Source organism: Anopheles coluzzii, chromosome 2 (assembly GCF_943734685.1).
Source record: "Anopheles coluzzii chromosome 2, AcolN3, whole genome shotgun sequence".
In the NCBI taxonomy this organism is placed as follows: Eukaryota; Metazoa; Arthropoda; class Insecta; order Diptera; family Culicidae; genus Anopheles; species Anopheles coluzzii.
Window position 1 is genome coordinate 42,967,003 of NC_064670.1, and position 14,848 is coordinate 42,981,850.

Here is a 14,848-nt window from a genome sequence, read left to right on the forward strand (position 1 = left end):
GGCCGGAAGTGGCAGGAAAATTCACACCATGATTAAAAAGCATTCTCTCCCTAACGACCATGCAAACCGTGTGCACCGAGTGTTTTCTTTTGCTTCGGGCACACACAAAACAGACACACACATAGCCCGAAAACCTGGGAGTGGTAGTATTTGCGCGTAGTATCACGCTAAGCGTCGAAAGGAAATCGAGGAAAAAATATCCACAAACACATCTGTTTGTTTTCCACCTAGCACACGATTTCTGCCAACTGCCATCGAGGCTTGGTAATGGCACAAGGAAACGAGGGAATGAGGGAATCGGTGAAAAAAGAACGCCTCCTTACCTTCACTCTATCCGATGGAATTAATGCTCCCCAGAAGTCCGTGCCACTACTACTTGCGTCGAAGCGATGGGGAGTTGGATCGATGGAAAAGTTGCCCGTTGGGCGATGGAAGAATTATGGTACGATGATAGACGAAATTGCTCACATCCTTTGCAGCCACTACGCTTTGCACTCATCAATGCGCCCGAAGGGACCGGGCACTGACCACCATCGCATCACACAGAGTGCAACGAAATAAAACTCATTCGAAAAGCGATGCAGAACGAACAGTCAAGAAACACGACAAATAAAAAAACTTCTGTGGTTTTTTTCTTGCTTCATGGTGGTGTGGGTGTTGAGCTAACACACGATAACAAATAGAGTTTATTGACCATTTTTATCGAACACTCGCGCTACCGTCCCATTCTGTGAGCAGCAGTTGCAGAAGAAAAACTGGCGATATTTTTTTTCTCGATTGCGACATCGTTGAAAATAAATAAAAATTATCCCTGCCGGTGTCACGGAAGTGGTCATTTCCTGTTTTTTTTTTTCCTCTGCCACTGGCTTACGCAAGCAACAATCTACAGGGAAGCAAGAGCATGGAAAAGGCATAACCATCGGACCGTTTTCTCAAGCACGGAGAGCAGCACGCTGGCAAATCTCTGCATTAAAGGCAACTTGGCAGTCTTTTTTTCTTCCACCAACTGGTTTTTTTTGTGATAAACAGCACGAAGCATCATCATTATGCTGCTACGTGACCGAGGTGCTATTGGTGGCGATTATCGAGGTGCCGGGTGCATATCCCGGCCCGGTTGTAGGTAAGGATTAGAAAAAGATTTGCTGAACCACTCAATCACTTCGAAACGTTGTTTGCCAACATTTCGTTCTGTGCATCATTAATGGCACTCGAATGCTCAAACACCGCCCATTTAAATGGGCAAATACGCTTTCGTAACGCAAAACTATTGTTAGCGCCCAATTACCAGCACGGGAAGGCGGCGGCAGGTACCAATCAGCAGCATATTATTCGACCGCTTCAAACCGCTCTGTAATCGTTCGAATTGTTTCGATGCGATTAAGATTCGGCCAAACATTTGATGCATCGCGATCAAAATCCACCGGGCCAGCCGACCGGCTGTGGTTAAACTCTCTTATTACGTGCGCGACAAGTGACCGAATTCGATTACGGGTTTGTTATTTTAGAACCACTTCTGCCTAAAGCTGCACACAAAACAAATCGGTTCGATTTTCGGCTTGCTGAGCACTGCGCTCCCCAGTAAAGGTTGCGGGCAGCGATTAGGCTTTGCGTTCCAACCCCAGAGAAAGATGAGAGAAGGGTGGAGGGAGGGGGGGGACTAATGTCGAACCCTTGCCGGAAGTGCGCTTAGCCAAGTTAACCGCCAAAGCCGACGATACCATCGAGCGATAATAGTTGAAACCGATATATGCAAATTGGGTTCTCCGTTGTATCAAAACGAATCTCTCGGCACCGCTACTGCTCTTTCCTTTGCCTTCAAACGGTACGAGTGCCACGTGCTTGGCTAACGGAGACCCGCTGCCCCATGTTCGTGCGGTCCGCGTGAGTGTGTGTCTGTGTTTGTTATCGTTATCACCAATTGACTACGAGGTGCCACGCCAACAAGTCTCACGCCCAGCCTAGCCACCCGGACGTCCGGGCGAGCCGGGCAGGAATCATCTCATTAAATCAAATGAAATGCACCACCTTCACCCCCATCACCACCACCACCATTCGTCGGGTTGAAATGCAGTAGCTCTCCACACGATAAAACGGGGCAATTGGGCGCGTTAGCGCACCGTTTGAAATTTATTTTATTCACATTACCCCTTCTCCCTAGAGCAGACTCCATGCTACCGGACCCTCTAGCTTGACCCCAGTTGGGCAGTTTAGCATTCACCTGGAAAGGACGGGGTAACGCCGGGTTTTACCGCCGTCAACATCAAAAAGCCCTCCAAATGGAAAACAAAGGCAAAACAGACAGGAAAGGTAAAAAAAAAGTAAACGGAGCCTCACAACTACCTCATCTAAAACAGTGAAAATTTGTTTTGCGGTTCTATTTTGGAGAATGCTCAAATTTGAATAGTGACCCTGTGAGCGAGCGTGTGCGTGTGTGTGTGAGTGTGTGTACTTCTCTGTTCATTCACTTTGATTGCGCTAAATGAGTGTTTTAAATGACTCTCGAAAATGTGAAGCTCTTTCATTAAGCCTTTGAATGAAGCATTAATAAACAGCATAATTATGCAGTTATTTGCAGTAGAAGATAGTATTAAGAGTATTAAAAATGGTAATCAGTTTGGAATGATCTGGAGGCAAATAGTACGCAAAGAACACAATTCCTACTTCAATGCAAACATCTCTTTCCTGTTTTATTTACATTTTATTACAAAGAATAGCTTAACTGAAATAATCTTACGAGTTTAACGATGGAAACATAACTGCTAGAATTAAAGATTAATTAAGTAAGTTTGTAATGTAAACTGAAACATGCATTGTATCGAATTAAGTATTAAAAGCATAGTGAACGGTGCAATAAGTATAGAAATTTCATTTTTTTTATCATGAATATTGAATAATCTATACCAACAACAAGTAGGATGATTTTTTTATACAACTACCATGCCAGGAAATGCCAAACGATTCCAAAAGATGAAAATGCTATAAATATTCATTACATTCTATTAAGAATGTACATTCACTACAGCCGGTAGTTTACCATACCCGTAACACTATTAGACCCCCTTCCTTACATCGACTTTAAGACCTTGTTGTTTCACCGTTCTTTCCTAAACCCTAATGCTACCCCATAATCATAGTACATTTCTGACTTTTGGAACGTACAATTTTGGTACTTCTGATTGAAAGCGTCTATTTCTTACTTGGCACGTTCGTTTTATAGTTAGCCATTACTTCGAAGAATTTTCGGTAATACATCTGCAGCCCATTGTGGCGGTGAAGCTCTATTCAATGCCTCTCGCCACTCGCCTCATCGGACGATGGACGGGGATTTTCCAATTTCCAAACTGTCAGCCTGCGTACACGACGTGAAATGCCAAACTTGGTGTCGAACTTTTGGCTTTTTACGTCCTTCACGAGCTACACTCTGAGAGTCACCGCCGTAGTAAGGCAGGAACGCTCCCTACTAGTTGTAACGAACCTCCGAAACACTCTTCCACTAATAAATCGTACAATTTCGCAGCGGAGGCTTCGGTTGATCAGCATCGACGATCATAACATGACAGGCAGGACACGAAAAATTGGTGCGAAAAATTAAAGCCATTATGAGAAGGAAAACGACATAAACGTTGTTCTCGAGTCGAACTTCCCCTGTTCAACACAGACCAGCACAACAGAAGGAGCCGCAGTAGGGCACCCAAAGGTGCAAGTAGCCGATATTCCAATACAACACCTACCCTCATCGACTGAAGTGGATCCGTTACATAAATCAATCCTCTTCCTCTGCTAACACCTGCACAGTGGAGCGCAGACACGGGGTGAGTTGATTTAAAATCTCACCGTATAATAAAACCTTTTCGCCCTTTCTGGCGAAAAGTAGCGCAGGCAAGGCAGTAATTTTTACAACCTTTCTGTACCTCTTGAGACAGCTCCAAAACCGGGCAAAGAAAAGACGCCCCACAGCAGTGTTCCGTTTGGCGCTCTGGCGCTCCGAGAAAATCATTTCCATTGAAGTGACTTTCATCGACGCCGAAAAATCTATCATCAAACGCCAACCGACGCCAACAGCGACGAAAGAGAAAACTTTTTCGCCGCCTGACGCCGTTCGAGACGAGTTTGTGAATAAATTTAAATTTTCCTCCATCCTGGGTGCGTTGTGCGTCAACTCTCAGGAGGAATGCGGGCCCGCGTAAGGAAAAGCAGTTTTTTTATGTGGAATTATATGTTAGGAGAGAGGTATTTTGGCAGCCATGTCTGCTTCCTACTTCACAAAACACGCGATATTGAACGGAAAGAACAACATTAACCAGTGAATTCTTTGCCACGCGAAGGAGGAAAAATAATCATACTTTAAGGAATAAAAATGAGCTTGCAGCCTTGAGACATATTCCTGGAGTCGTACATTCGTTTCTTCATTACACCAACTGCACGTCTTTTCTCGCTGTCGTCAACTGTGAAAGAGGATTTGGCAGGATAATCTCCGCATGTAATATATTCACACCGAGGAATCGTAATGAAAAAAGTTTTGTGATTATTGAACCGAGCACCAAGGAAGTATAGTATCGATGCCATAAATAACGTTTCGGAAATCCTCCCTAGCACCCACAGAAAAGGTGCAGATTGAATCATTGCAAAAAATGAAATAATCCTCCAAAAGACCTCGACAGTTGCCCTTCCAAAAATATCAACAGGCCCATTGCAAATCTTGCAAAATGGCCATTGCTTTCGCCATGGTAGGAATCATAGCGTAGGCTGACACTGCTCAAACGGTACGCGGAAAATTCGCAATATCAATAAAATAATTTCCTTCAGCGACTCACAGTCCTTGCACCCCTCTCCCTAACACTCGATCTGATTGATTGTTTTAAACTGTCTCGATAAAATTAGAATAACCATTACTTGGCGATGCATCCGCGTCGATGCGATGGGGAATGTATGCTGTGAATGCATTGCCGACCGATTGCAGCTGCCGTTTACCGAAAACTGACCACCACCGGCACTAGCAAAACCGATGCAACACATTGCAACAGCAGCATCCTAAAGCTTCCGTGCATCTTTTCAACGCACTTTAGCAGGGATCCACAAAAGAGGGAAGTGGACAAGTGTTTATTATTTAGTTTACGATAATCGTTCGTATTTTGCCAACACCGCCTGCGAGACACGCTGCGCCGTTGCGTAAATTTACTTTGCCAGCTGGCTGGAATGCATTTCGGATGCATTTTGCGGTGGTGCTGATGCTGCTGCTGCTGCTACAGCCTTTGAGCCGTCGTACTTGCAATAAATCGATGGCGACGTGTGAGTGCTATAGCTAGCTGACTTTTCAACGGCCGGAATGCACTTCAACGAAATTCATTTGACTGCAGATGATCGCGGAAGAAGGGAGTACATTGGCAAGAAGGTTACCATCGTTTCGAACGGTTATTGTTATTTGTTTGCAGATTTCATCGGTCAGGAAGTGCATCCGAATATAGGTTGATGCAATTGAATGGATGTTTTGCTGCAGCTGCAGCCGCAAATGGTTGCAACAGTTGACCGTTCACGTGCATGATGGTTGATCAACTTTTTTTTTATTTTCTGATAGAATGAGTGGTTTCATCAAAACATAAAATTTCAATTTCATCGCCATGAAACTGTTGGTTCTTTTTTATGAACAGTTTGGTGTAAACCAATACAAAACGCCATCAACATGTTCAGCATGATTGATAATTGTTACTAGTTGTACCAACAACTATGCAATATTCTATGAAATACACTTAGAACAATCACTGTTTTATGTTAAACTAAACTACTAACTAAAGCCAATGTCAATGTTAGTAAAAACAGTTCCATGCATAGCAAATTTGATTCTCTTTCTAAATCCGGAAATACTAATTGTATGTGTCCGTCCTTCCATCGCACTTAAAGGATTAATTTTTAATTGGCTCCTGTGCTCGAAGAGCATATCCAGACGACGGCTTAACGCTAGTGAAAAAGAAGATCTCATCTAACGCCAGCACGCTAGAGCTGCGGCGATATTCCAATGCCATCCGGTATTAATGTTAAATCATCACGAAAACTGTCATCAGATGGCTGCCGCCGCACGGCCGAACTACAGTGAACCCTCGAAGCCAATCAATTCTCATTCACTAATCCCTACCCCATGTGCGCTGTGGTATGACAGGCTGGACAATAGGTTAGACAAAAATCTCCAGATAATCCACTCAAACCCGAAACGTATCAGCCGAGTCCCAATTTTCTCTACTGCCACACTTTTCCCGGGTGGTCTCGTCATTTCCGTGCGGTTGCTCCAGCTGCTGCTGATGCACGCTGGCGCTTACCGCGTATCAAACAGGCGTAGCGACCATTGCAGCTCCAATAGCCTTCATACAACCTGTCGGATGATGGGAAAGCTCAAAACAAATTTTACCCTACGAAATATCGTATTTTAATTAATACACTGCGCTATGGCGGTGAAACATTCTACCGGCAATGAGATTAAGACTGTGTAGAATATTGCATTAAGTAAGCAAAACTAAGCTAGACGTATTAAAGGAGGGATCAATAGCTGTTCTCTTTTTTGTAATATATTAAATATCGTTTGATTGTAAGCTGGAAACACACCACACTACCATATATATTCATACATCCCTTCCGTCGCGGTGTTAGTTATGTTAGACAAGCGAAACCGATAGCATCCCATACATGCGTCAAAGAACGACAAGCGGCGTCACGTCACTCAAGCCTAAAATGGTAAACCTATAATGTACAATATTACAATTTTACAACTATACTATACACAATACAATCGCCCCAAACTTTTCTGGTCTGTCAGAGGCGGCAGGTAACGTTTTTTTTTCGCTCTGCTCGGGCACGAGATGCATCGCAACCAGCAAGTCATCGAGTCGTGAAAGAATCTTGGCCCTCCCTTTCGTCACGACATCGGTCAGGGACTGGGTGCGGACACACAATTAATCGTAAATTGCCATGAAGCAGAACCGGTGGTTTCGTCATAGTTTTGGTTGCCTCACTCACACTCACACATCCACGCTTCGCCGTCGCCCGTCTTGGTGGCTTTTAGTCCATTGATTGGAAACGCTTTTTCGAGCGATTGACGGGCAGGTATTGCCAAGGATTAAGGTACACTTCCGGTGATGGGTTAATTAAGAATGGGCCTCGAAGGTTAGCCTCCAACGAGAAACACTACGGAAGACAATCCCATATTTAAACGCGCTTTCTTATTTATCGAGGTAGCACGTCGCTTTTTTCCCATCAGAGAAAATTCTTCACGACTTCTAGGTGGTACGGATGGCCCACGGAGCAAGCTTAGCAGTAGACATTTACTTTCCATTCACACGTTACTTTAAATTGCTTTAAGATCTCTAAAGCAGATACGGCTCGGCAAAGAGCACAGCGTGAACGTATCGACGCATAAACAAAACCACAAAATTACATCCTTCTGGTCAGCAAACGACCATTTCACACTATTCCAACTAACAGCTGGGCACACAACCGGAATGGCTCGGAAAAACCACCGGAATCGTATTAAAATCAATGAACAAAAATGATTTACTCATAAAAGTTCGACTTCAATAATGTCTCAGTGCTGTGTATTTTTTGCAGCTCTGTGTGTTGTTACCTAGTACAGTTTACCTTCTCGCTTGCCAACCGAGTTCTATGGAGTTCACTGTACACACCTGGCAAGAGCAGCAGTGTATGGTTGGCGGTTGTTCTTGATTATTGCTTCCCCAGTGGAGAAAGAGAGTATGGTAAAAAACTGGCCTTTGGTATCTGGATGCTTCAACCACAGAAGTAGAGCCATCGAACACAGGACACGCTTCGATTGGATTCGGTCGACCGCCGTCCGGAATTCGATTCCCACTGTGCCTGTATCCATGCCACACTGTACACAGCCGACTGAACCTTGGAGGCTGGGGCTCACGGGTCGTCTGTTCAAAGACCGTATAAAACCGTACGCAAGCGTCGCAACGGTTGTGGTTTTCCATCGAACTTGTGGTTAGATCTTCATCATCATCATCATCGTCGTCGTCATCATCAGTGGGTGCGCGCTCTGTGGTGGTCCAGAGCAACCAGAAATTATATCCCTTTTCCTAGCCCACGGATACTTACCGTGTACGTTATTTATGTTCATCTCACACTTATTTCTCTCCGTGAGGGTGGGAAATAAAATACTACCTCTGGGGCCCGAGCAAAGCACTTCATATATTGTACCATCGAAAAAAAAATGGGAACTGCATAAAAATACGAACAAAGTGGACATTGGTCTCAAAGTAGACATCCTCCCGATGTCGGTGGTGTAAAACGCTACCGGGGAGACACTTTTTTGTTTAAATTAAAATATGTGGTTGTTTCAACCATGCCTGGAGGTGCTTTGGAGTAGAATTTAAAAACAAAAACGCAAACGGGCATGCAAATTTCGCTTCCCCGAAGTGCTACAGATGATTCAATTTAATCCTAGGAGTAATCGATGGCTCTTGAGGGACGTCTGCAATTTAGGCTTGCAGAGAGGTGCCGGCTCTTGGAATATGGACGGTGGTGCTGATCAATATTAAGCACACACAGTCAGCGGGACGACGATGCGGCGATCCGTGACTACCATACACTGCCGTGGAAGCAAGGGAGAACCAGAGTGTGCTTCCGAGCGTCCTGCATCATCAATATTCATTTTGGCAAAGCCTCTGACGGAGCCGTGGCAGAATTTCTCTTCCTCATACTGTTAGCATTTGTTAAAAGAAAATTGACAACATTGCCCCTTGCTAAAGTGGATTCTAAGCCATTGGGGACGCATACTGTACATCCATCCTACCACTTCTAGGCTCAACTAAGCCGGACGAGTTTGATTTATGAACTCACACGGTAGGTATCGTCTACATTTACGCCAATTGGATGTAGGCTCATCTACGAAGAAAAAACTTCTCCCGAAAGACATTTGGCCGTTTTCGTGATGTATCGTTCAAGCAACAACGGAAGGATTTCCCACAGCAGCAGTAGAAGTAGAAGATAGAGGAACCTGCCGAAGAAAGCGTAGTCATCGACCGAGGCGGCTGTTTCCGGGATCACACTCGACACTCTAGATTAATGGAAGTGGCATGCAAAACGAAAAAGAAAACCTCACCGTCATTCTAATCACTTTAATCGTAAGCCCCTTTTTTCGTTTCCTTCCATTTCCATCGGATGGGTTTTCTCGTGTAACAATTCCGCTCAATCGATGTGACGCATTAACTTCACCCACTAAAGGATGATGCGTTACATCGACGGAGGAAAAAAAAGGCTCGTACTCCAATGAACCGGGGCGTTTGTGAGCTCGTGTATAGACAGATTGGAAGCCGTTAGTATCATCCATCAATCGTGAGTCGACACATGCTTTATTGCTTTTAATTTGAAATTGTCATATCGTTGCCAAGCGGCTTGCAAAGCGTCAGGTGATATACAGTGGAGTGGCAATATTGCAGATCGAATTAAAAGACAAAAAAGCCTAACAATAGTTATCTACACATCAGAGAAATGAAGGCGAAAATTGTTGTTGATCGACAATTAAAGCATAAATGATTTTGTTATTATATAAAACTATGCTATTGTAAAGCAAAGAACTATTAAATCGTTCTACAGTAACGTTTACAGCAAAAGCATAAAGGAGATAGCGAGAAATAAAATAAAAACATTAGCTCCAACAAAAACATTGCTATCCAACATCGAACAAAAACGAACTATTCCTAGCACAAAAAGACCATCGAGCGGACCATGATAAATGTTCCAATCTGTCTACAGCCTTGCCTCAGCTCTTTCTCCCATCAATGAACATGCAGCGAACCGTGAATGTCCTGCTGCATCGTCACTCGGCACCCCTACGAAAACTGAATACTGTGGGGACTGTGTACACCCCCTTTCCATCTCATCATAAGGAAAATAAAAACGAACTATTACAGCAAGTCCTCGGCGGATCGATAGCGGGACCCCTGCCGAACAAAAAAAAACTATTAATAGGGAAAGGCGAAGGGTATATAAGCGTGTTCATTCTTTATAGTCGTGTACGGAACAGGAATGCAATTCTTGTTGGCACAGTGATGCCACCGATGCAAAAGGATTCAGCGTCTGGCCAGGAGAGGCAACTGGCAGGGCAGGTCGAGCAGGCATTTAGCTTAACCCCCATACATTTTCCATCCGTCCAGTGCCACCCATGGCAATGGAAAGAGGCCAAGAAAAAAAAAGGAAATAGCCACCATTTCGATACGGACAACGGTCGAAATCTAGCGGAATGGCGTGAAAGTTAGCACCTGGCGTGGCCATAAGCGGTACAATTATTCAAATTTCTATCCATCCACTCCGGATGCATCAACGTGACGGTGGCTCGAACACCGGGCAAGGGGAATGTCCCATGGTTCAATATGTTCTGCCATTGGGAAGCAAATAACTTCCAATGGGTTGTAACCACCGGCGGTAGAGTATCGAAAGCGCTTGCTGTAGCGCTAGGTCCCAATTCGTTTGCATCAAAATGATTGAATGACCCCCTCTCATCGAGTGACTTTAACAAAATGCAAATGTCGCTTTACCGAATCGTTAAAGTTCTTACAGTGTCAGCTACTTACATTAAACGATCTTTTACCTATTCAGTGTTTTTTCTAGCTTAACGATACCCAAATCAATACAAAAAAAGCCCCGTAATGGTTGCACCATAGAGTGAGGTTTAAATTTGCATTCAAAAAATCCCCGAAACCTCCACCTACCTTCGCCATTGGTTGCGGTCTGTAGCTCGTATGCAGTTCGGCCAGTTGCTGCACCTAACGATGGCCAAATGCTTCGATGATGATGATGATGATGATGGTGATGGGACGAAAGGGCAGGATGTTGCGGCTGCAACGGATGATGGTGGTGTGCCGGAAGGCCCGCAAACGGGTGATGGCCGAGCTGGTGTTGCGGATGCGACGTGTGCGACGACTGCTGCTGTTGCAGTGCAGCAGCGGCAGATAGGGACGACGACGACGACGACGATGACGTTGATGAACCAACACCAGGGCCCATTAAACGACCATTAGCAGTAGAGCCCAACATGCCTCTGCAAGGCACACTGTAAAGAAATCAACAAAACTTTGTTAAAACTCGTGTGATAGCAAAAACAAGTATTAAAACGCTAAATATAACACATCCACCTCCCCAAAGATCCACAAAAAAAGCGCGAAAAGATCCGAAACCCACCCAAAATGTTAGTACAAAGAGAGCTACAGCAGCTACTAACCCTGCTTCCCAAACCTTTCAACGCTCTACGGTTTATTACTGCCTGTTTTATATCGGTAGAGTCACATCATTTCAGGCGCTGTACATTCGCCCCAAAAATATTGCTTCCACACGGAAACAGTGCGCAAAAGTACATCGTTTTTTGCTAAAAAACGACATCTTCTCGACTGTTTCTAGCACTGCGAGCAAATATTTGACGTTATACTTAAGCTGTTTGTCTGCACGCTCGGGCCTCAAGATAGGCGACCGAGAGCGACGCTTTCTTGACAATGAATTTATGTCTTCTAAAGTACAAACAGCAGCCTCCGACGTTGCATTCCGCACGAAAACTGGGTTGGCCCGGGAAGGGGGTTGAAATGAAGTTTTTCTTTCACGCGTGAACGTGAGTTTTTCACAATTTTTCCTTGTTTGCCCAGCATTTCAGGCAAGGGGGTTTAAGGGACACACCGGCACTCGTCTCTCTTTACCCTCCTTTGTGTAGTTAGTTCTGTTTTCGGGAAGCTTTAAAGGGTTAAGCACGTTTTAGGCGAAAGGTATCGCATCCAGGTCTGGCGAAGACGAACGACAATTGAACTTGGGGATAGAAACTGGGGGCGATGGAGGCGATTCATTACGTTTTAGTATGATGAATATTGCACATGATAACGATCGTTTAAGAAAATGTATTCAAACACTTTCGCTCTACCCGGACATCCTTCAGGAGTATGGGGGTCTGTTCCGTTGCCGTCGAGGCTTTTCTTGGGCATTTTGATTCATTTTATCCATCAACCTAACCATTGCATGAAGGGGATTCCCCATCAGACGGCCCCTGTGTGTTTGCGTTCGGCACAAATTTACCTTAAAGTGAAAAAAGACACGAATTTTATTTTTAAGGTTCGCTGCTGGGCAACATTCTTATACTCTGCCGTGTACTGCTACTGCTGCTGCTGCTGCTGCCGTAGGCCTGAGGGCAGTTTTAACGTTTAATTAAAGTAATGGATCGCTTAACGAGCGGAACCAACGGACGACAATGGAAACAAAGAGAGCCGGCCAATGGTCAAGAGAGACGAGGCGAACGAGGGCAACACACACAAAGACGATATGATTCTGAGGACTTTTTTCGGGCTGCGCATACATTTGCGCGATGACTGTGAGGGGCCCGTAGCTACCGAAAGCTATTCTGCTAAGCAACAACCACTTAAAGTAATGTGGAAAGCAATCGAAGGAACGAGCTGATAAGTGTCACATCGCATGGCGTACGAAGAGCGCACGGAAAGCAAAGGGAGGGGAAGTATATTCACATAAAAATTACATCGCAGATGGACGAGAAAAATAACATTTACTAAATTAAATGTGAACTGTATGGTGCGTCGATGGTGGAGAGTACACGGTTTAACAATCACGCGAGCCATCAAAATCATTATTTTGATTATTTACACAAGTTTTGTACATGATTGTATATGCTTCTGATTGAATCGATTTCAAGCTGAGTCGAGTTCGCTTTTCAATAAAACCAAATGAAATAAGGATAATGGAAAGCGACGCACAAGCAGTCTTCCCTACTTGTCTGCCGTTGACGCTTGTAAAGGAAAAGTGTTCCTTCAAACGGAAGCTCATACGCCGCAGTTCCTTCTTTTCTGGAGATATTTTCTCCCTCCATACATATGCACCCCCTGTGGCGATGCTGCATCTGACACATGCTTCTTTGGCCGAGTGCTCAAAAAATATTAATGAAACCTTCGTCCATAATCAATCGATAAAGAAGACGTTCCCGGGGCAAATCACAGGCAATGAGAAACGGAGGCAAAAAAGCAAGGACCTGCTGCCAACCGCAACCGACAGTACAATTATAGAAACAATTGAAATGAAAGAAAGTGAACAATAAGGCATATTACGCAAAAAAAAAAAATAGTCGCAAGAAACAAAACCACCATCATTATCTTGAACCTTCGCCCGCAAAATGTATGCTCAAGCTGAAACGTTGGTTTTGTCGGTTAACCAACTTATTCTGACGCTCGTTATCCACCTTCTCACGCAGAGCTGTGCACTTCCTTGGTACGCTTTCGAGCCAAAGGCCAAAGAAATCTTTGCGATAGGCTGGGAAAGGGAAGCAAATTGATTGCAAAACAGCTGGCTGCGACAACGACAATTGTGTCCCAAGACTGCCCCCAACCTCGACCACCATCACCACTAGCCAATGAAAATGACATAATTCGATCATTAACGTACAAGCCAGAAGTTACAGCTGTCGGAAGAAAGCTGGATGCCTGAGGAACGGGTTGATAGAAAAGTGAGTCATAATTCAAAATCAGATTCATATTTTCTTTGGATAGGACGGGATAGAATTAGACTGACAGTCGATCGATCAATATTGGTTCTAATTTTCACCAAAGTTTGCACAACTTTACATGGTACACAGAAACAGAAACAGCTTGTTAGAAACAGCAATAGATAAGCGCGTATGCAGCAATTCCCACGATCAATCATTATTTGTTTTAGTCCTACAGCGTCTGTGTGTGTGTGTGTATGTGTAGGCCTGTCTCCGGCATTTCCATTCTCGCTACCGGCAAAGGGTTCGAGCCCAAGTCCATTGGACAAGCAGAGTTTCTTTCTTATTAAAGGCCTCCTGTTTTTAATCACCGACCGCAAAGAAACACAGGCAGAAAGTCAAACAAACTGTTGCGAGCAATTTCCTGCCCAGTAACCGGCAGTTCGCACCGAAGGGAGAAGAAGCACGATGGGGGGTTTCCTCGGCTTACGTTTGCAACGTTTGCTCTTCTTCCCAGGCACAACAAAGGGGGTTGCCACCATTCGGGGTCTGTTGTGGCGAACGGTGGTCACCCCGTATAGGCGGCACCACAACCCTTTTTCTGCTGCATTTCTGAGGTTAGGGATGATAGTGGAAATTCAAAGAAAAGTGCCACCCACTCACGCATGCCTGCTGACAGGAAAAGCCCCGTCTCGGTACCGTCACACACACACACACACACACTCACGCCCACATTTAAGTAACGCGACAGGGCACGAGGACAAGACGCAGGTTTAATTGGAGCTCGAGTAGGAGAAAAAAAAAACAGAACAGAAACTCGTTCTTTTCCCCGCGTTCGTCAGTCAGCCAAGTGGAAATTGTTTAGCCCCGAGCGAAACATGCCCCCTTGCGCCTCCGCCGTGCTCGCTTTCGCTCGCTCAGCCGACCACGGTCAAGTAGAAAGGTAAGATAAGCTCATCAACGTCGTGGGTGTGCGGCGAGCCTGTCTGTTGCAATGTTTGCGAATTATCTGCTATCATCATCTACGGTACGGTGCAGCACCATCGAGCGAAAGCAATAGCAACAAAAGCACACACACACACATACATAGGTACAAAACACAAACACACTAAAACAAAGCATCGCCCCGGGATGCGCACGGTGCGCGATGCAATCTGTGGTTTTGCTTCACTTTTGAAGCCAAAGAAACGGGGGGGGGGGGGGGGGGGGCAGCGGACGGAGATTTCAACCTCTGCCTTATGCTGCCATCTCGCCAAGCGCACTAAAGCCTCAAAACAATGGATGCATTTTTTATTGTTTGCCCTACGCGACACGACAGGAGATTAAAAGGTATCAACGCAAAGTTGGGGTAGTGTTTGGAGCTGCTGAATAATGCTG

The 14,848-nt window shown here is 44.9% G+C and overlaps 1 protein-coding gene across 8 annotated transcripts in view; it reads right to left on the reverse strand.

Annotated features, from left to right (window-relative positions):
* LOC120948425 (protein winged eye) overlaps window positions 1-14,848 on the reverse strand; it is a 277,477-nt gene that overhangs the window by 55,337 nt on the left and 207,292 nt on the right. For all 8 annotated transcript variants that reach the window (XM_040364718.2, XM_040364719.2, XM_040364716.2 and 5 more), the window contains one exon: window positions 10,716-11,056. In XM_040364718.2, coding sequence (XP_040220652.2) covers window positions 10,716-11,056 — 341 coding nt within the window. The remainder of the gene's footprint in view (window positions 1-10,715; window positions 11,057-14,848) is intronic.